Here is a 24,591-nt window from a genome sequence, read left to right on the forward strand (position 1 = left end):
CTACTGCCAACAGATCCATTTGCAACCGTTTAAATTCTCAGATTGTTTGTAGGAATGGATGACAATTTTGGGAGGAATGTCATCTTCAGTGATGAGGCGCCATTTTCAGCTGGACGGCTACATCAACAAACATAAGTGTCTGGGTGAACCGGCGGGACTCTTCGCATAACACTTAAACAACTGATGTGTGCTCAGCGCGCGATACGGATTTTGGACGGGCGGAGTGTCTGGGCCTCATTTTTCAAGAATTCCGCTGGAAATACAGTGACAATGGATGGCGTACGTCATCACAATATGATAAGATTTTTTGGTCCAGATGGGAGAGGATGGACATCGAAAACCAGTGAGTCCAGCAAAATGACGCGACCTGCCATACCGCGAGCGTTCATGCACATTGTTGCCTGAGAAATTTCTCGGTCTTGTGATATCACGCCATGGAGACCGGAATTGGCCACAAAAGTCATTCGACATGGCGCGGGTGACTATTTGCTGTGACTTTAAGTGAAGTCGAGTGTTTACGCGAGTGAACCTGTAACTATTCCTGAATCAAAGGACCAAATTGAGCGCGTCATTGCGGAAACATATCCAGAAATGTACGAAAACGTCATTAATTGTTTTTTAAACGCGTATGTTTTTGTCTACAAAGTTTTGATGGATATATTGTGAATAAAAGTCCGTTTTTCTTCTTTCTCCTGGCCTTTATTTTCACAGGCTCGCCTTGTTAATTATTGAATTTGGCATTCTTCGGGGTAGAGGGTTCCCATATGCCTTCCTGTCACAGCCCCACGCCCACCCTCCAAAGACACCGGACGGTATTTGTGTATGCGACTATTGTTATCCCATGCGAATCGTGTAACTGAGGTGATATGGGAGACCAACCCGGTATTCATCTCAGTGGATGAGGGAAACCGCCTAAAAACCCCATCCAGGCTCTCCGGCACACCGTTCCTCGTCGTCAATCTGAAAGGCGGATTTGATCCAAGGCTTGCTAATGCGTGGCTATCAGGGCGGGTTTATGAGTAAAAGTCGGTCGGATAGTTATATTTCGGTTTTCATGTTTTTGTTTGCGTTTTTATAGTTTTTATTTCAGATAAGTATTTCTGACCGCAAGCTCCATTATCAGGTTTTCAACTTTGAATGACGCTTTCCGTCTTGAGCTTTTGCAGCAGTTGCAGGTGCATATTGGGAGATACTGTTTCACAGGAGACCCATTCCGAAATTCCTCGAAATTGTTTGCTATACATTGTATACATTTATAAAATATACAGAGTGTCAAAAGAAAACCACCGATACTGTTTAAGGACAGGTTGCTTATACAGTAATAAGTGAAACATTTCTAGTAAACCCGGGCTCTAAAATGCATACCTTAAGTGCTGTGAGGACTTACTCATCTTCGACTGAGCGAGGTGGCGCAGTGGTTAGCACACTGGATTCGCATTCGGGAGGACGACGGTTCAAATCGCCATGCCGCCATCCATATTTAGGTTTTCTGTGATTTTAGTAAATCGCTCCAGGCAAATGCCAAATGATATCTTCGAAAAGTTCAGGGCTGATTTCCTCCCCCAGCCTTTCTTAATCCGAGCTTGTGCTCCGTCTCTAACGAACGCGCCGTCGACGGGACGTTAAACTGTGATCTTAGTTTTCCTATTTTGTTCATTTTCAAAAATGGCTCTGAGCACTATGGGACTTAACAGCTGTGGTCATCAGTCCCCCAGAACTTAGAACTACTTAAACCTAACTAACCTAAGGACATCACACACATCCATGCCCGAGGCAGGATTCGAACCCATGACCGTAGCTGTTCATCTTCGCTAGTGTCTAATTTTTCCGTCTTCGCTAGTGTGAAACACATTTCTTCTAATGAACAAGTGCACATTACTCTTAAGATATGCGCTTCAGAGCCGTTTTTTACTAGACATTGTTTTTTTGTGTTGGTGTAAGGAACCTGCGCGTAAACTTGTCGGTGTTTTCTTTGAAGCATCCTGTATATCTTCCACTGTCTGTATGCCATGTGAAACCATGAATCGTCAAAATTTGTCCGATATTGTTTTTCAAAGGTCACAATATTGTGTACTAATGTGTACGAGATAAAAATAATTCAAATTTTCAAATAATCTACGTATTTACTAAAAAATTACATTGTGCCTTTTTTATTAGGACACAATTTATTAGGCAACAACCTGTCCATGAACGTTTAGGAATTCCTGCGTATATAAATTATATTTCTTGTTTTTAATCTATAATACTGCGACACGTTCAACATCCGTGAAAAAGCTGTCTACTGATGAGCAGAACTATTACTGCTAAGGAGAGCAGATTAGTATTTGAAGTGCTAGATGCGTGTTAACCGAAGAAAACAATGTGTTAGTGGTCATAGCTGTCGTGCTCTTCAGATTTCGTAGGTGAGTGGGTTAGGCGCGGGGCCGCGGGTAGTGAAGAGCGAGTGGGCTTGGCTGTGTTTTCCTTAGACGGTACTTTTTTTAGGCTGGCGCGCGGCTAGCATGAGCGGGTTAGTTGCGCGGCCGGCCACCAGGGAGTTCTGTCAGTTATCTACGGCCGTCACTCAGCTGATGGCAGTCTACTGGCTGCCGCGGCCGCTCGCGGACGTCAAAGATTGGAGTTTGTGGCGGCTCACGCGCGTCACTTCCCGGACTGTTCGCACCGGAAACTTCGGCGCAACCTGTACTCAGTATGTAGCCGAGCCCGCGAGCAAGCCGACATTCCTCGTGCGAGTTTGTTTGTGCTCTGACAAACGTCGGTGTCGAGGCGAGATGATCCCAGATTGTTGACGGGCGCCGGGTGTTACAGTGAATCGCAGTGGAATGGTGCCTTACACGTACGCAGTGCAACACGATTTCGACCTCATGAAGAAACGCGACAGCGACCTCGTCAAGAATCGCCGCCGGTCTGACAGCTTGGGTACCATACCATACAGACCGGCCTACCGCATCGTGTACTTACCTATCAAACCGTGAGTTTCTGTCACATTGCCCCTTTGGTGCTACGACTGCTCACGTTGTCTAGATTAACACGATACAGCGCTTCTGTGGTCCATTGTATTTGTCTGTTACATTCGTGATAATGCACCAGCCCTGATGTCTGAAGCAAACGCCGTTGTTACGAGCCGTTTTCGACGCGTCTTCTCTGCGCATCGCGTACTCGACCATCCGCGCTCATTTCCCGTGCGGATTTTAAACGGGATTGTGCCTTACCCGACTACGTCATTATTGCACTTCACCTAGGCCGTTATGGGAAACACGATGTGACGGTACGGCAAACAAGTATAGTGGTGGTTAAGGAAAACGCATCGCACTGAGAATGCTTCCAGGACAGTTGTGCATATACAATCAAGTGGTGCAGCATGTCCTCGTGAAATATCACAATAAAAACTCGCGATAAGGCGACCGAAGCGCCTCCACTCCTAGGTGCAATAATTTTATGATCGACTAATGCTAGTGCCAGTTTTATACACATGGATCGAATTGTCATGGTCCAGGAGATAGAAGATCGTCACACAGACTACAGAGATGATCAGAGTTTAAATCTCTAATCTAACATTTGAAAGTATTACTGAGATATAAACACAATATTGCTGAGATACAAATAATTTGCTTTTGAAACAATGATAATTTTTAGTGATATTTCCTTAAAGAAGATTAACAACTATTATGGAACATTCTTCTTGACTCCAGGCTGTTGTAGTGTGGCAATGCGTTCAATATCGAGCAATTATCTCTGATTCTGGACCCATGAAACTCATCTCTTTCCAAGGGCATGTATCCCTTCTACTTTTCCATCGATGACAAGTTGGATAAAACTCTAATCGTTTCGAAACATATGGAAAAATATGTTGCTTTACTGCATCTGATGGCGGTAAGAATTCCAGAATTCTACCACGTAAAATACTTAATCATTGATCTGTGATCCACTCATGCTTTTTTTTTTTTTTTTTTTTTACCTTTCGGCGGACGGTGCAGCCACATTTCAGATCACTTTAGCTTTACGATTGTAGAGGGGATCCAGTTTATTTTATTTATTATTTATTTATTCGTCCTTGGACCATATAGTACAACAGTATCGGACATGTCGTATGCAATACGGAAACATACATAAAACACACACGCAACGTAGGGTAGAATTAGACGGGGATAGGAATGCCCTAATCAATGGAACTATCTCGGCATTCACCCTAGCAACTTGGGAAAACCATGGAAAACTCAAGCTTAAATACGAGTCCAGCGCATTCACTGACTTAGCCACCTCGCTCGGTACATGGTTAGGAAAGAAAACCATATGAACGTAGTTTACAAAGGTATTACAACGTCCAAAAGGAGGACAAACAACGATGTAACTATATAACATGATACTGTACTAACTGCACTTCTGATAAAAGTAAACACATGATCGCTTTATATAAAGTTGTTGAGAAATGTAACACATGGGCACCTACCGACGCTATATCTGTCATCACTACTGTTACACCACATTCGTTCTTTGCATCTCGAAGAGAAAACAGAAAACGAACATCAGAAACCTTCTTTCGCAAAGATAAACACAGCATATACGGTATATCAGTGAACAGATTACTAGGTCCTCGTTAATTGTTGAGCACTTACTAATCCTATATGATAACATTTTCCCTTGTATTGTAGACACGTTTATCAACAAGAAATAATTTTAACTATCCTCTAAAACCCGTTTCCTTTTCCAACACATGTAAGTATGTTCGCAGTGCATTATAAAGAATGACCCAAAATGGCTCACATGTCTTTGAGTACGAGTTGTTCTTCCTTGTTCTACGTGGAGGGATTCACAGTTACGAGTGTTGTAACTAAGGTAAGCACTATTGGTTTCCAGTAACAAGAGTTGAACTTCATGCTGTTCTACAAATAAGACACAGCGCTTCTCAATTCGCTAGCGCGTGCTTACCTGGAGATTACTAACATATATGAAATAATAGAGCTTTTGAAATATCCTGATCTAATTTTGCCTCGTCTCGATCATTGGTATTTGATTTTGGTCGGCATCACGAATATTTTCCCATCCCTAACAACCGCACAGTCTTAGCGTCACCGAGCTGATAATTACTTGCAATTTTAAGAAGTTTCTGCCATGTCAAAGGTCGTTTCTGTCTGTACTCCCATAACCTGAAATTTATTGATCCTGTCAGCGATCACCACACTCTCATCTCATTAAAAGATGATGTTTAAACATATATTACAATAATAATAATACGAAATTAAAACTTAGAGACGTTCAACAGTGGCGCTTTGGTCGCTACTGCAGTAAAATATTGTTTGGCCACAAACGCTGATGCAAATACTCTACTCACATCTGATCGATGCCTTCAGACATCTGTTGGTTGATGGTTAAGGACCAAAAAGTAGTGCTTCGATAATCACGCGTAATCTTGGCAAAGCTTGGGGCTTGTAACACGGATACAGACAACACACTCAGGATACAGTATGAAGGACACTATGGTGCGTTATGGGTGTGTTTTTATGTAATCGCTTTCTTGTAGACCCTAAGGCGTGTGGTGAGTGTACGATAAGTTAATGCTACCTCTTCTGTCGTCCGCAAGGTGGACGAAAATTAAAATTGCTTACGCGTGCCACGTTACGTCACTTTTGTTCCATGTATTTTTATTGGTTACGATTTAACACAGGCAGTCGTCGCTAAGCACTTGATATTTCTGTTTTTTACTTTTCATTAGTTCATGCAAGTGATGATAAATTCAGCTAGTTTTACTTTGTTATCGTAAATTGTGAGTCGTCAGTCTTTGTGGTCGGTTTCCCGTACAAAGGACTGTATATTTCTGCAGCAACAAATTAGCTTGGAACACCACTGAGTTTATATTTTGAAAGTCTTCTATACAAAAGGTATTGCCATATACTGTTCATGTCAAAGACTATTGCAGAATTATACGTTACCGTTCGGAGCTGAAATTCTGGCAACAATGGTAGTTTTTAGTGTCACTAAATTACTTTCAAAGCGAATCTGCCTAGGGGCAATGGCGGAGACATTTTGTTTCGCCAGGGCTTTGAAAAAAGTTTACATATACGATACCCTATTTCGTAATTCTCTCTTTGTAAAGCTGTTTCGTAACTAATAGGGATTTGTTTAAAAAAGGAACAATTGTGTAAAACAAAGCTCATATAGCTGACTTGTTTATATTACAATTCATGTAACATATTAACATATTTACGAAAGCGGCAGTCATCTGCAAAAAACATTGTTATGCAATTTATATTATCTCTGTTTCAATTATGTACACCCACTTTAGAAAGAAACCAGTGGACACTGCAGCATAAAAACATCGAAGAAAAAATGGCACCTTGCATAATGGCATGCAGCGTGTTTATCTATGGCGTTCAAAAAAATGGCTGTCAGCACTATGGGACTTAATTTCTGAGGTCATCAGTCCCCTAGAACTTAGAACTACTTAAACCTAACTAACCTAAGGACATCACACACATCCATGCCCGAGGCAGGATTCGAACCTGCGACCGTAGCGGTCGCGCCGTTCCAGACTGTAGCGCCTAGAACCGCTGTCTATGGCGTTCTACGATCTACGAAACAGCTGTAGAATTAGAGATGCATTATAATATGAATATTGATTCCGCCAAGACAATTGATGTGTTCTACATGGACCATCAGTGTTCCATCATTCATCTTGAAAGAAACGACTACCTGTGACTTTGGATAGCTGTATGTGACGCAGCCATGACTTCAACTAAACTTAGAATGGATAAAATTAATCTCGAATTTACACCTAAGGTTAAACGCGTGAGTTAATAGGCAAAGTTTATCTTTGCTAGATTGTAGCTGCGACACGAAATCCGAATTGTCTTCCGAAATTTATGGCGATTTATAGCAAAATAGGAGCGCAATTTCAAAGTGCTTCTAGCATTACTCTCAGTCTGCAGTAATGAGGTGTATCCATTGGTGTATTTTTTATTTGGCTCGCTAAAGTATAGTTTCAACTAAAAGATAGTGTACCTTTTTTTCTCGTTGCGTTTTAACTGTCTTCACTAATTATTAAGTTAAGACAACAGAAAAATTTTCATATTTTTCCGGTTCACAGTAGGCCATTCTCGGTTTTATCTCGCAACAGTTTCTATATTAGCCTTAATGAGTTCTACATTGCGCACCGTGTGTTGTGTAAACTAGGCATGCCTGTAACAAAGTGGTGCTGACTGTAACAAAACCATAGCATTACTGAGCAAGTATTGAGCATTTTGTCAAGGACGAAACGTTAATTACGTAGATTAATGTAATAAGTCTCATTAGACCATACATGTTATCGAGTCGGTAAATCTTTACTAATAATGAAATTGTAAAACCATCCTGTCTGTCTGAACACACTAATCTCCAAAAATAACAGAAAAATTTTCATGGGTTTTCACATGTAACTTGTCAAAATTGCCACGCGAAAAAAGTTCCTAAGTTAAAATTTTATCTAAGACCACCTTGTCAGTTTAGGAGTTCAGATGTTTAATCACAGCGGCGTAGTACACCAAAGAAGCAATAGCCGGCGTTGTTGGTTTCATAGTATACCAAAGAACCAATAGATGGCGCTGTTACTTTTTAAACCCAATGGCAAATGTATTTTCGGAAGTTTCATAAGTGACAGAATTAAGTGCCACAAGCTTTTTTTATGCAAACTAACGTTGAATTTACTTGGCTAGGATATATGAATTTACAGATTTCACTTTGTCTATTAAAAACTTAACGACATTGCTTAGGTCTTTATGATAGCTTATATTTATATTCTTTGCTAGGAAAAATGGATTTATTAAGTTTGCTTTGTGATTTGGGTGCCTAGAAAACGTTAGTCTTTCTAAATACACCAGAATGGCTAAAAGACTGAGGACTTTGCGATGTCAAGAATCCAACGAAGGTCGTGAGGTTGAGACTTGCTCCAACTCAAGAACATCAGGATTTAACTCGCTCTATGGAAATTCCTTCCGACAGCAAGGTGCGTCGTACTCTCATCGAGAGCATCATGTCTTATCTCGCTCTGCACAACCCTTTACTCACAGAGACGTAAAGTTAATTCCCTGAAACATGTCATACAAAAGGAAATTTTAATGGGAAATGGCGCAGGCGAGCGCGTTTCTGTACCCCGAATCCCACTTATTCCTAACAATTTGCCGTTTCGTTTTAAACATGTACAACTCCCGGTGAGTTTGTTATGCCATGCCTATAAACAAAGCAAAAGGCCAAATGTTGCATGTTGCGGGCATGGACCTAAATGCCAGCCTACTCTATGTGACTCTCTTCCGTGTTAATGAAGCAAACAAGCTCTTCAGTCATGTTCCCAATCATAGTACTTCAAACGTAGAGAAAGAAGCTTTATAAGTAAATAATAAATTCCACATCTACGGTGTCTCGGGCACAGCTATAAATAAATACCTGGACAACGCCGGGTTTCTCAGGTAGTTAAAAATGTTTCTCCAAATAAGTAATGTAACGGAACTAGTAATAAGAGAAACCCTTTATTGGTTAACTATTGTTTCCTGTCACATGATTTACTATCGTGGCTTAATATTGCAAAACGTCGTGAAAAGGAAACAGTAGATGACGTCAGTAGCACGGCAACTAAGATCTTCAATTTTTATTCTGGGAAAAGTATAAAAGACGCAAGTGCCACCATATCTACAGTATTGCTCCAGTGTTCTAGTCCCCCAAGTAAGCACGATAGTATGCATCGAACTAAATATGCGCCGTGCTGCGAGGGTAGTAACAGGTCAGCATAGCCCGTACGAAAGCGTAACAGAAATGTTCGGGGAACTTAAATGGGAATCCTTGCCAGAAGGGCGACGCAAAACTCGGGAAACCCTGTTGGATAAATGTAGAAAGGTAGGAAGACGGTGGCACAATTCTGCTTCCAGCATTGTATCCCACTGTGTAGTGATCATGAGAGTAAGATAAAAAAGATAAGCGCGGATACAGAAGAGTACAATCCTCGTTCTACCCACCTTCGAAACGCAAAGGCAATAGAACAGAGAATGGATACTGGCACAAAATACCATCCATCATGGACTGGACAACAGCTTGCGGAGCATGTGTAGACGTGTGGTGCTAGTTCAGCAAGATTCGCAGGAGAACTTCTGTAAAGTTTGGAAGGTAGGAGGCGAGGTACTGGCGGAAGTAAAGCTGTGAGGACGGGTCGTGAGTCGTGCTTGGGTAGCTCAGTTGGTAGAGCACTTGCCCGCGAAAGGCAAAGGTCCCGAGTTCGAGTCTCGGTCCGGCACACAGTTTTAATCTGCCAGGAAGTTTCACTGCAATTTGTTTTTTGTGATCTGAATTATTGAAAAATGTGAAATACAAAACCAAGTCGTATGCGGTGCGACTACATTGCAATCTGAAGTCGGTGTGTTCGCAATTCCCACCCCACCCCACCCCCAAGCTCAGACAGCATGATGCGGTGGTGGGGAAAGTGTACAGCTAGGCAATGCTATGGTACACAAGCCAGGATACAGATTGCAAGCCTATTCTTAGCAACTCCTGTTCTAAAATTTGTACCCTCACAATTTAAAAATGCAGACAACAGTTCAAAAAAATGTTCAAATGTGTGTGAAATCTTATGGGACTTAATTGCTAAGGTCATCAGTCCCTACGTTTACACACTACTTCACCTACATTATCCTAAGGACAAACACTCACACCCATGCCCGAGGGAGGACTCGAACCTCCGCCGGGACCAGCCGCACAGCAGACAACAGTAATTCACTGTATTTGCTGATAGAACACACTTTAGAAATAACACAATGACATCTGAAAGGCGAGATACTCGCTAAAATCTTCAAGTAAACTGTTATTCAAGTATGGAACTACCTGAACTGTGTGCTGGATCAAGAATCGGACATGAATCTTGCCACAGATAGGCAATAGTTGTACCAGCTGAGCTACCCAAGCACAAATTACGACCCATCCTCACAGTTTCAGTTCTGTCGTTTTCTATTTTCTTACGTCCACAAGCCTGCAGTATTTTAGAAAGTCAGAGGGTAGGCTATAACACATTAGCGCCTCGGACAGAACTGTGAACGCAATATTACGAGAATACTAATTATACTTTCGATTAGATGACCACAGTTCAAATAGCTCTGAGCACTATGGGACTTAACAGCTGAGGTCATCAGCCCCTTATGACTTAGAACTACTTAAACCTACCTAACCTAACGACATCACCCACATCCATGTCCGAGGCAGGATTCGAACCTGCGACGTAGCGGTCGCGCGGTTCCAGACTGAAGCGCCTAGAACCGCTCGGCAGATAACCACAGTGTACAACGCTCACCTTTGGATGATTAGATCAAATATTTTTGAATATTTTGAGAATGTTAGTGCGAAACGTGTGCCTGACTTTGTATAGGAATTGTCTGTGATGATATCAGTTTAATTTAGTCTACACAGAAGCGTTTGATTACTCGCGCACTCCCACGTAAAACGTTCGTTTTATGAGCAAGCTCTGAAACAGTAGGTAAACTGTATATACGAGTCACAAATGAATTTACGCATTCTGATGGGTAGAAGTGATCCTTCAATAAAGTGTTATTGGATTACATGAGCTATAATTTCGTTAAATATACAGAAATTACTGTCTCATTGCAAGACTCGCACAAGTTATCATCAGGTATCAGTTTTCTGAATGTGTTGCGTGTACTTCCACTAAGTTAGATAGAGGCTACATTCGGTCTTCCTCTTCCTGCGCTCCGGAATTCGAGGCCCAGTAGCCTATCTTTGGTATGGTGCTAAACTATATCAAGAGCCCTATTGTTATGAAATACTTCCGAAATTAATGAATTACGTTGGTTATATGTATTTATTTTGCACATAAATTTGGGTCTGTAATCGAAAAGTTCTGCGAGCAGTACAGGAAGTGGAAATAACGAAGTTGCAGTCAGTTCAACACACCTAAGTAATTGTAAACAATTTTTTTAAAAAACCTAAACTCACAGTGTTACAATAAAATTTATATTATTCAGTTTTCATGCTTCTGAGAACAACTGTAGTTACTCTGAGTGAATTTGAATTCCACCGACAACATTACTGAGGTTATTTATGGATATTTTCCGAGTTTTTTGGTATAAGGACGCTGGTTCCACTGTGGCTCATTAATAAGTAATTGCATTTGATTTGGACAACAATGGGATGGTCGAAGTTGTGCTGTTCCACTGCCATTTCAGTCCCCGGGGACGACACCACTGGACTTATTTTCTTGGGACATATGAAGGCCCTAGTTTGCGGGACTCCGGTCGATACTCACATGGACCTTGTTGTTCAGATCATCGCAGCCGCGTAAGTGGTACGCCAGATTCGTGGAATTCTTGACCAAGTAAGACAGCCAATTGCGCCCCCTCTGTACATTCTACCGTATCGTGTTGGACATTTTGGACAATGCCTCTAAGGGCACAGTTCTGCATTTTTTTTTTTTTTTTTTGCGTACTTCCCTGTACCGTGACAGAACAGACTGAACACACTGTGATAAGTGTGTCTCATCTGATGGTTGCTGCATTACTGTGTTTTGTTTTATTTTGTAGGTTTTGGTGATAGCGTATGGCAGGCTTCTTCACTAAAGTGAAGGTATTTTCACAGCGACAACGGCAACTGTGCGTAGGAAACCGAATAATTAGAGAGACCACAGGTCTCTCACACTCATAAATTCATTGGATATTCCTGAACAGTCTCAGAGATATTGACGGTCGTGCTCGTGTTCAATACACATCACTAAAGAGAACGAAGTAGTGTCTAACATTTCCTGCTGCAGATAAGAAAGTTCTGTTCAACTATTTAATATCTGATAATTAAATGGATACCCTAGCTGCAAACAGGCGTTGACATACTTCATTGGGCACACATTTTCAACATGTCCCTAATGAAGTGTATCAACGCCTGTTTGCAGCTAGGGTGTCCATTTAATTATCATTTCATTTCTAGCAAAAGCTGCATGGCCATCAACGGTAACTGTTCTTCCGGGAACAGATACTACAGTCATATATTATTTAATATCTCTTTCATGATTAACGGCCAACTTACTGACAATTACTGACAGTTGTATTTGTTGAGCACCTAAAAATTGACGATAGTAAGAAACGCAGTTTTTCAGTTTCAGAGACACCACTTTACAAAAAAGTGTTCTGTTTGTTGCCCCTGCAGTATTTTATGTTTGATATTAAATAAACTAAAAGGTAAAAATATTAGTAGGGTTTTCGCATTGGCACGAAATAAAGAAGCTAAATTTAGAGGTAGCTTTTTTAATCTCATTTTGTTCGATTTTTTTCGTTGCATCTGCCCGGGGCGGACGTCGTAAGAAATCCGTTTAAGTTCGTTATTAATCGATTAACTCAGTTTTTTATTACAGAGGGCTGTTAAACACTCTGAGCGAACACGCTGAGATACCGTGCCGGCTGTAGCTGAATCATACGTGCTTGGTTTCAGACTAAGGCAAAGAAACTTTACTTCAGTAAACGTTTATGTACTGTGTTGTAACCTGTGTTGAATCAGAGCGTTAGTAAATAAGAAAGTATACCAATTATAAGTTCAGCAGGTACACATTTTATCCTTTTATCCCTGTGCCAGGCAGACAGTTATCATAGTTGTGATTAAATAAAAGGAAATAAACGCACTGAAATGAACAGGTTGAGGATAAAATGATTTGAAATGATAACGGTGCAAAATATTCAGTTGTGGTTAGCGTCCCGTTAACTCACACCTGAGACACGACGATGTACCGTGTCTACTGCGTGCCGAGTTTGTTTTGAATGCTAACAATGGTTTTCTGGTAGAAAACTCCATCTTCAGCTCGCAGTTCATTTATGTTGCTCTGTACCATCTTAATTATGGTCTTTAGTATCGCGTTCACTCTTGAAATGGTCCGCAGCTCGTGGTCTAGTGGCTAGCGTTGCTGCCCCTGGATCACTGGGTCCCGGGTTTGATTCCCGGACGGGTTGGGCATTTTCTCTGCCCGGGGACTGGGTATTTATGTTGTCCTCATCATTTTATCATCATAATTTGTGACAGTGGCTGGATTGGATTGTGAAAAAATAAATTGAACTGTGTAACAATTGGGACTTTGTACGGGTGCTGATGACCGCGCAGTTGAGCGTCCAACAAACCAAAGCATCATCATCATCACGCTTGTAATGACTTTAACACATACTAAAATTCCAATGTTTTTTATGAACTTAAGAGGCACTGGTGGTGACATTTTAATGGTATGTAAATGCCATAAATCTGCTGTTTCCAAAATACCTGCGTCTCAGGATTATGTTTAAACCCTGAGATGTGTTCCACTAAGTCTTCAAAGCCTTTGTATAAGCAGAAACACTAAGAATATGGTCATGATATCTTATCTCTGAATCTAATTAAAACCATCTCAGTTGATTCGTCTTAATACCCGACCTCGACTTTTTCTGCCAAGTTCAGTGCAGTTACCTCGAACACAAACGTGACAACTAAATTTTATTGTAAAAATTACCTAGTCGAGCAAATTTTTGTCAGAAAAGGATGAATTCTGTCGAATTTTACTCCGACGGGCACAGTAACGTTGCTCTGTACGATATCTAAAAGGCTTGACTGCTAGTATGAGAACAGATTTGTAGCTAGACGACTGTTAATAGTGGTAGGCATTTACGATGAAACGACTTTGGAGGCTTGTGCCAACGAATGGCTGTAGCTTTGCTCGTGGTGGCTGGGACTCGACGCCAAATGCTGCGCCCAGTGCCCTTCTACATAATTAGATTGCGGCTTCGTCCGCGCCAGATTGCTGTAAAATCGTCTGGCCTCTCTGCAGCCTGCCATCTTGGCCTCGTTCCGTCGCGCTAAATGCTGTATTCAGTAGCTTCTCGACACAACAGTGGCTCACGGCATCGAAATTCATTTAGTACTGTCTACTTTCCTCATACATCGTAGGAACACCTGAGCTGATGTTATTTGCTCCGTAATTCACAAAAAAGACTGAAATTTTTTTTAAAAGAATGAACAAAAAACGAAAACAGGAGATACGCCGGGCTATATACAAAAAAATAGCATACTACAGCAAAAATTTCTATACTGCTGCAAGAAACCTTGGCATCGAATAACATGAGTGAGCTGCAAATATTTTACCATCCGGTGTTTCTTTCTCTCATTGTTCAGGTCTCCCGGTACACTATTTAAATTCGAAACTTGCAGGTCCACATGTTGTTGTTGTGGTCTTCAGTCCTGAGACTGGTTTGATGCAGCTCTCCATGCTACTCTATCCTGTGCAAGCTTCTTCATCTCCCAGTACCTACTGCAACCTACATCCTTCTGAATCTGCTTGGTGTATTCATCTCTTGGTCTCCCTCTACGATTTTTACCCTCCACGCTGCCCTCCAATACTAAATTGGTGATCCCTTGATGCCTTAGACTATGTCCTACCAACCGATCCCTTCTTCTAGTCAAGTTGTGCCACAAACTTCTCCTCTCCCCAATCCTATTCAATACCTCCTCATTAGTTATGTGATCTACCCACCTAATCTTCAGCATTCTGCTGTAGCAGGTCCACATATTCTGGACGATTTGAATTTTTTGTGTATATTTAATGTTCAGTGATCGATTGCTACAGTTAATATGATTGAGTCAGTATTACTAGCCACATATCCCATGGCTGTGTATATACAGTGATAGCAGAGTTTAAACTACGTCCTACTTGAGCTGAAATGGCCGATACTTGTGTGCTTCCTTTTTTTGGGCTATTCTTTACAAATACACTTCGGCCCTGCATATGACGCCATGGTGCATAATAGACTGAAAATAAGTACAGTTAACAAGGTTACGAAACACGATCATGAGTATGGCGCCTTCAAGAAACCATTTCACCTGTTTTAGGCTTAATCATGTTAAAGCCTGTATGTAATGTATACGCTGAGACCTTAAAATCTCTCTTCCAGTTGTAGTTAGAGGCAAGACATCACCTCTGCCTTGGGGGAAGGCTGAAGAAATGAATTGGGGCATTGTTTGAGAAACTAGCCTGAAGATCAGAATTGTATTCGATACGAATCCTTCCTTTTTGTGCTGTGCAATCTCACGCCTTTGGCGGCGTAATCTGCGGTGAAAATTTTTACCTGAGTAGCGCCGATTCTTCGTTTCGGATACGAGGTGATAAGGTAGTGGATGTGTTTCTGATATTCGTCCTGAACAGCTTCTATCGAAATTGGTTGGTTGGTTGGTTGGTTGGTTGGTTAGTTGGTTGGGGGGAGGGTACCAAACAGCGAGGATTAAGTAAGGATAGATAAGGAAGTCGGCCGTGTCCTTTCAAAGGAACCATCCCTGCATTTGCGTGATATGATTTAGGGAAATCACGGGAAACCTAAATCAGGATGGCCGGAGGCGAGTTTGAACCATCGTCCTTCCGAATGCGAGTCCAGTGTGCTAATCACTGCGCCACCTCGCTCGGTCGAAATTCAAGTAGTGTATGTTGACATGTGTAATCTCAAGAATACCAAAGAGGGGACTGCTGGTTGTAACGGTGCGTTATCGCGATAAATTTGCAGTCGTATCTAATCTGATCACGATGAAGGTATTGCGGAGCTGAATTTTGGTACCCTGGCCTAAAAAGCGAGTAACTAAATTTTAGTCTCTGAAATCAGTAACGCTTGTTTTAGTAGCATCGGTTTATGGGACTATGAGCCTATTGTCGAGAAGAACGATGCAGTTAGTGCTCTGTCAAAATGTTGTGCGGTATATTGTGATGTTAAGATAATGAGGACATTCATCGCCCTTGCAAAGATACGGTGCTGACATTAATTAAAGCGTTTTGTTATGTTTGTATATGTTGCATTATCAAACAGAATAAAACACTACCAATGGTATGAATACGATTAATGCACGAGTTGGCGTAATAACGAATAAGAAAACAGATGAGAGTAAGCTACCGTGAACAGCATAGTGAACGCACTACTATAGTTAAGATAGACACAAACCCAGCACCCGCCATAGTAATACAAGTTTATATGCCAACTACAGCCATAGACGATGAAGAGATTGAAAGAATATTTGATGAGATAAAATAAATTATTCCGATAGTTTATGGAGCAGAAAATTTGCGACGGGTGACTGGAATTCGGCAGTAGGAAAGCCGCGCTGGGTGGCCGCGTGGTTTAAGGCGCCATGTGACGGGTTGCGCCGACCCTCCCGAGTCCTCCGAAGGGCGTGTGTGTGTGTGTGTGTGTGTGTGTGTGTGTGTGTGTGTGTGTGTGTGTGTGTGTGTGTGTGTTGTTCTTGGCATAAGTTAAAGTAATGTATAAGTCTAGGAACCGGTGACCTCAGTAGTTTGGTCCCTTAGGAATTCAATTTACACACACATCGGCAGTAGGAAAAGAAAGAGAAGGAACAAGTGGAACAACATGGACGGGGGAAGGCTATGAAGAAGGAAGTCACCGTGTATAATTCTGCTCAGAGCATAATTTAAATCATCGCAAACACTAAATTTAAGAATCGTCAAATAACACTGTAAATGTGGAAGTGACCTGGAAACAGTGAAAGGTTTCAGATAGATTTATACAATGGCAATACACATTTCAGAACCATAATTTGAACTGTAAGGTATTTCAAGGGGAAGTCATCGTCTATGCGTCTCTGACCATAGTTTACTGATTATGAACACAGACTAAAAATTCAAGAAATTGCGGAACGGTCGATAAATAGAAGGATCCAGAAATCGTCGAATTTCATTGAGAACATCAGTCATCGTTCGACTGAAACATGAGAAAGGAATACAGTAAAATACAAATGGATAGCGTTGAGAGATGATGAAACAGGCATAGCAGAGGAAGATAACATAAGTAAAAACACAAGACCAAGAATAAATCTTTTGATATCACAGTAGATGCTAAATTTAGTTGACGAAAGGAGAAAATACAATTATGCAATGAGTGAAGCGGGCGAAACGAAATATAGTCGTCTAAAAAATGAAATTGACAGTGCAAAATGGCTATGCAGGAATGGCTAGACAACAAATGCAAGGCTGTAAAAGCATGCGTAACTAGGGCTGAGATAGGACAACTAGAGACCTTTAGAAATTAATACCAAACTCACAGGTGGTAACCCAGTACTAAGTAAAGAAGAGAAAGCGAAAACGAAAACATATATTAGGTTCTATAGAAGGGAAGTAAACTTGGGGAGGACAGTCTTATAGAAAGAGAAGAGGACGATGTGATACTGCGAGGATAATTTGACAGAGCACTCGAAACTAGGCCATTGAAGTACACGATATTCCCTCAGAATTACTGGGAGTGCCGTCATAACAAAATTATTACATCTGTTGTGCAAGATATGAGACAGGCGAAACACCCTCAATTCCGAAGAAGGCAAGAGCTGACAGGTATGAATACCATCAGATTAATGTCGTGGTTGTAAAATAAAGACACGAATTATTTACAGTAGTATGGAAATAGTAGCAGAACGCGACATCGGGGAAGATCAGTTGTTTTAAAACCAGTCTGTAACTGCCAGACCGAAAAGTTCTCACCACATTCTGGTAGTTTCAAGGAAGACTGATTCTTAGATATGATAGAGGCAGAATGTTTTAAAACTGGGCTTCATTCGTGTGAAAGATGTGACTGATATTTAATAGCAGAAAGAAATCCGCGATGCGACAGGGAATGGCTGTATAATTGATGATGGTTTTTATTACTGATACTGAATATTTTGCATCTTCCTAAAATTTTGATTTTTTAAAAAAACTCCGTCCCCCCCCCCCCCTCCCCTCCTCAGAAGTCAAATTTGGGCACATCGTCTATTTACATGCTGTCCACCGTCCCTGGAAACCTGAGCTACTCAATTAATATCTGTTTTTCCTATAGTCTGGAAGAATCAACAGCAGAATTCTGCAAGGAAAGGGTATGTTCACACGTACATCGTACAGACGAATAATTAAACACGCGTCTGATCTGATATTCGAATAAGGTTACGGTACATCGTTGTGTTACGTGTTGGTTCTGTGCCCTCTTGTGTGTTGTGTTATGGTCTCAGTAATTCTGTAAATAATTCTATCTGTTTATTCAAAAGATATTCTCGATTTTCACTGGGGTGTTAAAATTTTTACTATCGCATAGAGCCCATTGTTTGCCAAAAATGGTGTGTTGTAGGCTGTTAATGCGGCGCCTCAGCGAGTTTAGTGGCGGCAAACCGTAACTGTGCGAAAACAAAAGCAGCCGCGGACTTAACGACACTGTCGTATAACCCCCACCCCTGCCCCACCATAATCCGGCGATTATTACTCGGCTTCGTGTGGCTTGTTAGGCGTGCGGGCGCGCTCTCGTCTTGGGCCGCTGTCTGTGCTGTAAACTCCCCCAACAGTCAACATCACGGCCTCAACGTCGAGACTGTTGTATCAAAGGGCAAGAATTTCTTTCTTTCAAATATCCGCCATCAGCAAGTAGTGGTGCATTGTTGTCACTCGAATGATTATTTGTGTTATAATCGAAAGAGTTATAAAAAGTCCTTACTGCGGAAATAAGTGACCCTTCTACTCGCCCCCACCCCGTTTTACCTTGGGCTGTTGCATCTGCATCTATACTCAGTAAGTCACCGTACGGAAAGTGGCGGAGGGTATCTCGTGATCCACTCTGTCCCTCTGCCCTTCCTGTTTCAGTCGATAGGTTGTTGGTCCGCCTCTGTTAGAATTCGAATCGTTCTAATTTTACCACTATGGTATTTTCACGAGATACAGACTCCCGTACTCCGATTAAAATTGGTTGATAGTTGAAATCTGTCACTTGCCGCTACAGTGTTGCCACATTCGCTGCAGAATACTGTTCGCAAGCTAACACATAAACACGGCAGGTCGCTTCATAAATGCTGTTAACGTGTAACGTAGAGCAGTGTTGTAAGCGGCTGCCACGAGGCTGACGGAAATTCGAGATGTGCTGCCGACTGTTGATTTTAAGTGGCAAATGACTGAAATGCGGCAGAAGACGCGTTTTGTAGCCCTGAATTAAAACCCGTGTCCAAAGCTAACCACAGCCTTATGATATGCCATACGTCCGAAAAAAACGGCGTTCAACAATCAGCGGTAGAACTACAGGATGGGGCAAATAAGTGTCCACATAATTGCGTGATATGCTGGTATCTTGTGACAGGCGTCGGGTCGATTTCTTAGAGCTCTGAAGCATTTTGTGGTGAACTGCACACACATTTTCTGGTGTGTGGGCACGTTTTGGGAAAGTTTTTCGACTTTCAGAACAGCGCCTATCTGCCGCTGTTTTCGGACTAAGCGCTGTATGACACTAATTGCTGGCTGGCACTTTGACACCATTAAACTTCTCAACAAACAACTAACCACACCGTTTACAAGACTTCGTTGTCACGTAACTTTCGACAACGAACACCCGTTACTCCACTGAGAGTACCATCGTCCCTTTTGCACTACCCCACTCACACTGACAGCCTGCAGTACCCTCTGAACCGGTGTGGATCACGTGGTGGGAGTATACGTGGTGTGCCCGTCACGGGGTGTGGTTATATGCCCATATTCACGTCCAATAGTATCCACTTGTACGGGCCACTTTTATTTGCCTAACTCTGTAAAATCATGATCACTTTTCCTCGGTGATTAAAGCTAACCTCCAGGAGCAAGTCCCAGACAGAAAACCGAGCGAGGCGGCGCAGCGGCTAGCACACTGGACTCGCATTCGGGAGGACGACGGTTCAATCCCGCGTCCGGCCATCCTGATTTAGGTTTTCCGTGATTTCCTAAATCGCTCCAGGAAAATGCTGGGATTGTTCCTTCGAAAGGGCACGACCGACTTCCTTCCCCGTCCTTCCCTAATCCGGTGAGACCGATGACCTCTGTGTCTGGTCTCCTTCCCCAAACAACCCAACCCAGACAGAAAAATGTGTTTCAGCACTAAAGAACTTATTGTAATTTAACTCATTCGTTGGTTACCTGGAACCATCCTCACAATAGCTACACGAACTGCCGATTTACCGACCAATGAGCGTTCCTGGTTGGCACTTAGTTGTAGATTATACACGATACTGGCAGATTCCAAATTAAAAAAAGAGTTAAGAAAGAAAAATAATGGCAAATAAAAAAAGCCACTCCGTCGGCGGTTAGAGTCCTACCTCGGGCATGGATGTGCGTGTTGCTCTTAGCGTAAGTTAGGTTAAGTTACATTGATTACGGTGTAAGCCTAGGGACCGATGACCTCAGCAGTTTGGTCCCATAGTCCTTACCACAAATTTCCAAAAAAAGTCAATACGGCAATAAAAGTGATGCGGCAAAGCATTAGAAATTAAAAAATGAATATTTAAATTAACTGAATAAAAATAACGAAAGTTTTTTGTTTAGATTGAGAAATAAAGTATTTCGCAGCGTTCCACGAGTTTCGAACTCACGACCTTTTGTACGACAGATTAATGCAGTAACCACTACTCGCCCAGACTTTTTGTAATGTAAGCTGATCTCTGAGATTCTAATAGCTAGGTGTGACGCTGCTCGCGTTTAGTGCGGAAGGATCCAGTAGCGTTTGATTAGTGCTGTGAATGAATCGCATGAATATCGTTAGAATTGTGCGTGTGTGTTTTCTTTTCTCATCATGTGAGATGAAATACGAAATTAAAGAGCCAGATTCAGGATTCGAGATCCAAACACAAGAAGAAAGAAAGCCGGAAAAGATGAACTGACCAATTGTTGCGGCAGTTTAGCAACGGCGAACGGTTCGGGCGTGACGTTGAGCACTCTGAATAGACGAGAGCAGCTCCAGCCCGTGAAGTGTCAACTATCAAGTAATTTTAATGGGACTACAGTAGCGTTCGCTCTCGCAGTTTTTAAGTGTAAACCACACCGTAATGCACAAGTCTCTCTAGCAGGTTCTGCCACTGGCGCTGGATGAGGATTTGCGCTTGATAAAGGAACTCCTGACGAAACGTCTCTCTTCTTAGGAGCTTCTCAGTCATTAGTACCTAGTGCGGATCCAGGGCTGAGGAGGGGTTTGTACGCTCTTTCCTTAGTATGTGGGCTACATTTCTTGGTGAATTTTTCCGGTTGCCATTATGCTATCATCCCCCCTCCCCCCTTTCACTGTCCCAAGATCGTTATCTAGTGGTTTGCGTCGCTGCCTGTAGATCGTGGGGCCCCGGTTTCGATTCCTGACGGATTGCAGATTTTGTTCGCTCGGCGACCGGGTGTTGGTCTTAGCCTAAGACTCCACTCATTCTGTCCGCCCCATTAGCTGAACGGTCAGCGCGCTGGATTGCCACGCACGGGTGACCGGGTTCGATTCCCGGCTAGGGAGGGAGATTTTCTCCCCTCAGGGACTGGGTGGTGTGCTGTCCTCATAATCATTTCAACCCCACTGTCGACGCGCAGGTCTCCCAGTGTGACGTCGTGCTCAATAAGACCTACACTTTGCGGCCGAGCTTCCCGATTGGAAACTCCCGCCCACTGACGCCATACGCTCATTACCATTTCCACTCATTCTGCCTTTCTTACGCCCTAAGTTTCTTCTCTTAGTCGATACTGAATTATCCTGCTTTGAAAACCTGCAGAAGAAAATGATGTTATTTGTTTTCCCTCATGGTTTGGTGAGCGGAAGGAAACATAGACTTCTCACTGTTTTGCTGAAGTGAGAAGTTACTTGGAACTGACTGCGATAAGGCTCTCTTAGAATTTTATGTTGCTCGGTGTCTCGACATACGAGTCAATCGAAAATACATGTGCAAATACACAGTGTTTATAAATTAGTTGCACAAAAGTAGCCTTTAATTATGAAGAGGGTAAAAAAACTTCCAGAAATGTTTGATACAGCACTGAATGCAGAATATCTTAGTTTTATTCCTGCCTAACAGTTAGTTCCCTACGTTCTCGCTAGGCTGCATGCGCGAATGAGTTATTCCAACAGTCATCATAGAGTAGTATAATGGTGCAGAGCTTGTGCAGGGTTGTTTATGGTTTCATGAATTCAAATCCGCTACTATAGTGCAGAGACAATTCGGGACTAAATATCGCAAGCCACCACCTCAAAGTCAAGCTTGTTCAAATGGCTCTGAGCGCTATGGGACTCAACATCTGAGGTCATCAGTCCCCTAGAACTTAGAACTACTTAAACCTAACTAACCTAAGGACATCACACACATCCATGCCCGAGGCAGGATTCGAACCTGCGACCGTAGCGGTCGCGCCTTTCCAGACTGTAGCGCCTAGAACCGCTCGGCCACTCCGGCCGGCCGTCAAGCTTGTTAATTGATCCAATCGTTTCATCGAAACTGGCTGTGTATCACATAGGACACAGAGTCAGTGTGGGCCAGCAGCCTCTAACGCAGCAGTTGAACAAGTTCGGCAGTTTTACATTCGTAGTGCGAATAAATAAAAAAAAATGCCTCTGTCTTAGTAGGATACGGGCACAGAATTTATTTTTGAGCAAGATGGCGCGCCACAACATTATCATCGCAAAGTAGTTGCATATCTCCGTAGGAATGTGCCGACATGGATTGGACGTGGTGGAACAAATCCTGGCCATCACGATCATCTGATTTAACACCAATGGACTTCTAAATATGGGGTTACATTAAAGGCAGATTTTTTTCCTCCACTACCGAGAAACATCGACGAACTGCGACAACGGATTATAAAAGCAGTTGCCGCCATACTTAGACTTGCTTCATAGGATTTTGCGGGAAATTGATTATAGGTGCGATATTTGTCGTTTCGCAAAAGGTAGCTACATTCAACATTGGTAAACAAAACTTGAAGAATGGTACTGTAAGTTATTTACCATTTTCTCGATTAAGGATTACTTTTGTAGAAGTAATTTATGAACACCCTGTATATCTAGAGTCAGCAAGAATTTCCCAGTGGACGACTACAAAGCTCGTACGTTTCCTCTTGCCTATTCATGAAATTGCCTCAACTATACCATGCCGCTTCGTTATGAAGAATCTCAGTTCATGTAACATGGTAGTAGATCGGGGGGACATACATGTGTTGTTTTCGACCACGAAATGTGCGGTAATCAGAACCCCAAGCAAAAGGGTGGTTCATTGATGTCATTTGTGCCATCCCCTGAGGCCTTCTCGTGTCGATTCTGAGCGGCGGTTTATCTGAAATACTTTTTTAAATCGGCCAGAACCGATTGATTTTAACGCTGGGTGTCACCGTTTCACCGTTCTGACCTCCATCGCAGGGGAATCAAAAGAAAGAGTGAAATGTAAGACGGGGTGTGGCGACCTCCCCATCGTTTGGCATGTCCACGGTGACGGGCAGAATTCTGGCGACATTTGGTACCAATGTGACATTAAAACTCGCATGAACTTCTGAACCCGACGGTAACGTAGGAAGGAGGCATGGTTTTGCAATCCTTACAGAGGAAGGTTGAGCCATATTTCAAACTTCTGCGTCGCAATGGAAGTCAATTACGGGGTTTCGAAAACGTGATCCTTTAAAATCTGTTGCACAGTGTAGTTTCCGAACGAGCGCTTGATAATGTCGGCTTGCTCCCTTTTCATAATAAGGAACGTCACTAAAAGTTTTAACTGCGTCTTCGTCGTTACACGAGTCTTGCAGATGAAGTCTTCATAGATGGCGTGGTAATCTAGGTCAATGTTGGTCTCATTACTAAGTTTTTTTCCTTTCACTTTGCTCGACAGCATTATGCGCTTTCAAGTTTAATAGAGAACTTCTCCCTGCCCATTAGACCTTTCACGATTTTCATAGCGATCATATGGCATTCTTCAGCAACAAACGTAAATTCATCTAATGAAAAACGTGTTAAAGAACACTCGTCTTCTACAGGTTTGTACAAAGCTGTACTGAAATCAGATTTTCTTAATTGATTTTTACATATTTGTTCCAGCCGTACAGAGAAGAAAAACCACTTAAATCGCTACTGATTTTTAAACGGTGACTTTTCGAATGCCAAATGCACAGGAACACTGGTCCTAAGCAACTTCGTTTGCCCCCCCCCCCCCCTCTCTCTCTCTCTCTCTCTCTCTCTCTCTCTCTCTCTCTCTCTCTCTCTCTCTCTCTCCCCCCCTTCTCCTCCTCTCCTGTGGTGCTACGTGTATGTTTAGATGCGAATGTGCGTTACTTGTGACGTTCCTCGACTAGCGTTATGATACATCAATGTTCTTTCACCTCACGCTGTTTTAAGCCTACCACGAACTTCCCCGTTTTATTTTCAGCGTCGTTTTCGTCCAGCTGTGCACATAAAAACCCTCGGAGGGTTTGTTAACATTTACGTTAAATTTCTCAGGCTCTTCTTTGGCAGACGAGGTACAGGATTTGGCGCGTTGCCCACACACACACGCACACGCACACACACACACACGCACACACACACACACACACACACACACACACACACAGAGAGAGAGAGAGAGAGAGAGAGAGAGAGAGAGAGAGAGCACTATTGGCCATCCCATACTCTGTACAATATGCATGTTTAACTAGTACGTCTTTAGCTTTACGGATTTTAGTTAATAAAACAATGCGCCAAGCACATTAATGAAAGAGCAGAAGGAAGTTCCCATTGCACAAAAAGTGTGACGGAAACATGAAAGTTGATGTAGAACGTCATATCGCTTTTGTTTCCGTCTTTGTGACGCCAGTTTTTGCGAATGATG

At 42.4% G+C, this 24,591-nt stretch overlaps 1 protein-coding gene across 1 annotated transcript in view; it reads left to right on the forward strand.

Moving 5' to 3' along the window:
* The first annotated feature begins 2,855 nt into the window (after positions 1–2,855).
* The window catches only part of LOC126185109 (cAMP-specific 3',5'-cyclic phosphodiesterase-like), a 954,034-nt gene continuing 932,298 nt past the window's right edge, over positions 2,856–24,591 (forward strand). Inside the window, exon 1 of the mRNA XM_049927917.1 lies at positions 2,856–2,971. Within this exon, the coding sequence (XP_049783874.1) occupies positions 2,865–2,971 (107 nt within the window). The 5' untranslated portion in view covers positions 2,856–2,864. The remainder of the gene's footprint in view (positions 2,972–24,591) is intronic.

Source organism: Schistocerca cancellata, chromosome 4 (genome assembly GCF_023864275.1).
Source record: "Schistocerca cancellata isolate TAMUIC-IGC-003103 chromosome 4, iqSchCanc2.1, whole genome shotgun sequence".
Lineage (NCBI taxonomy): Eukaryota > Metazoa > Arthropoda > Insecta > Orthoptera > Acrididae > Schistocerca > Schistocerca cancellata.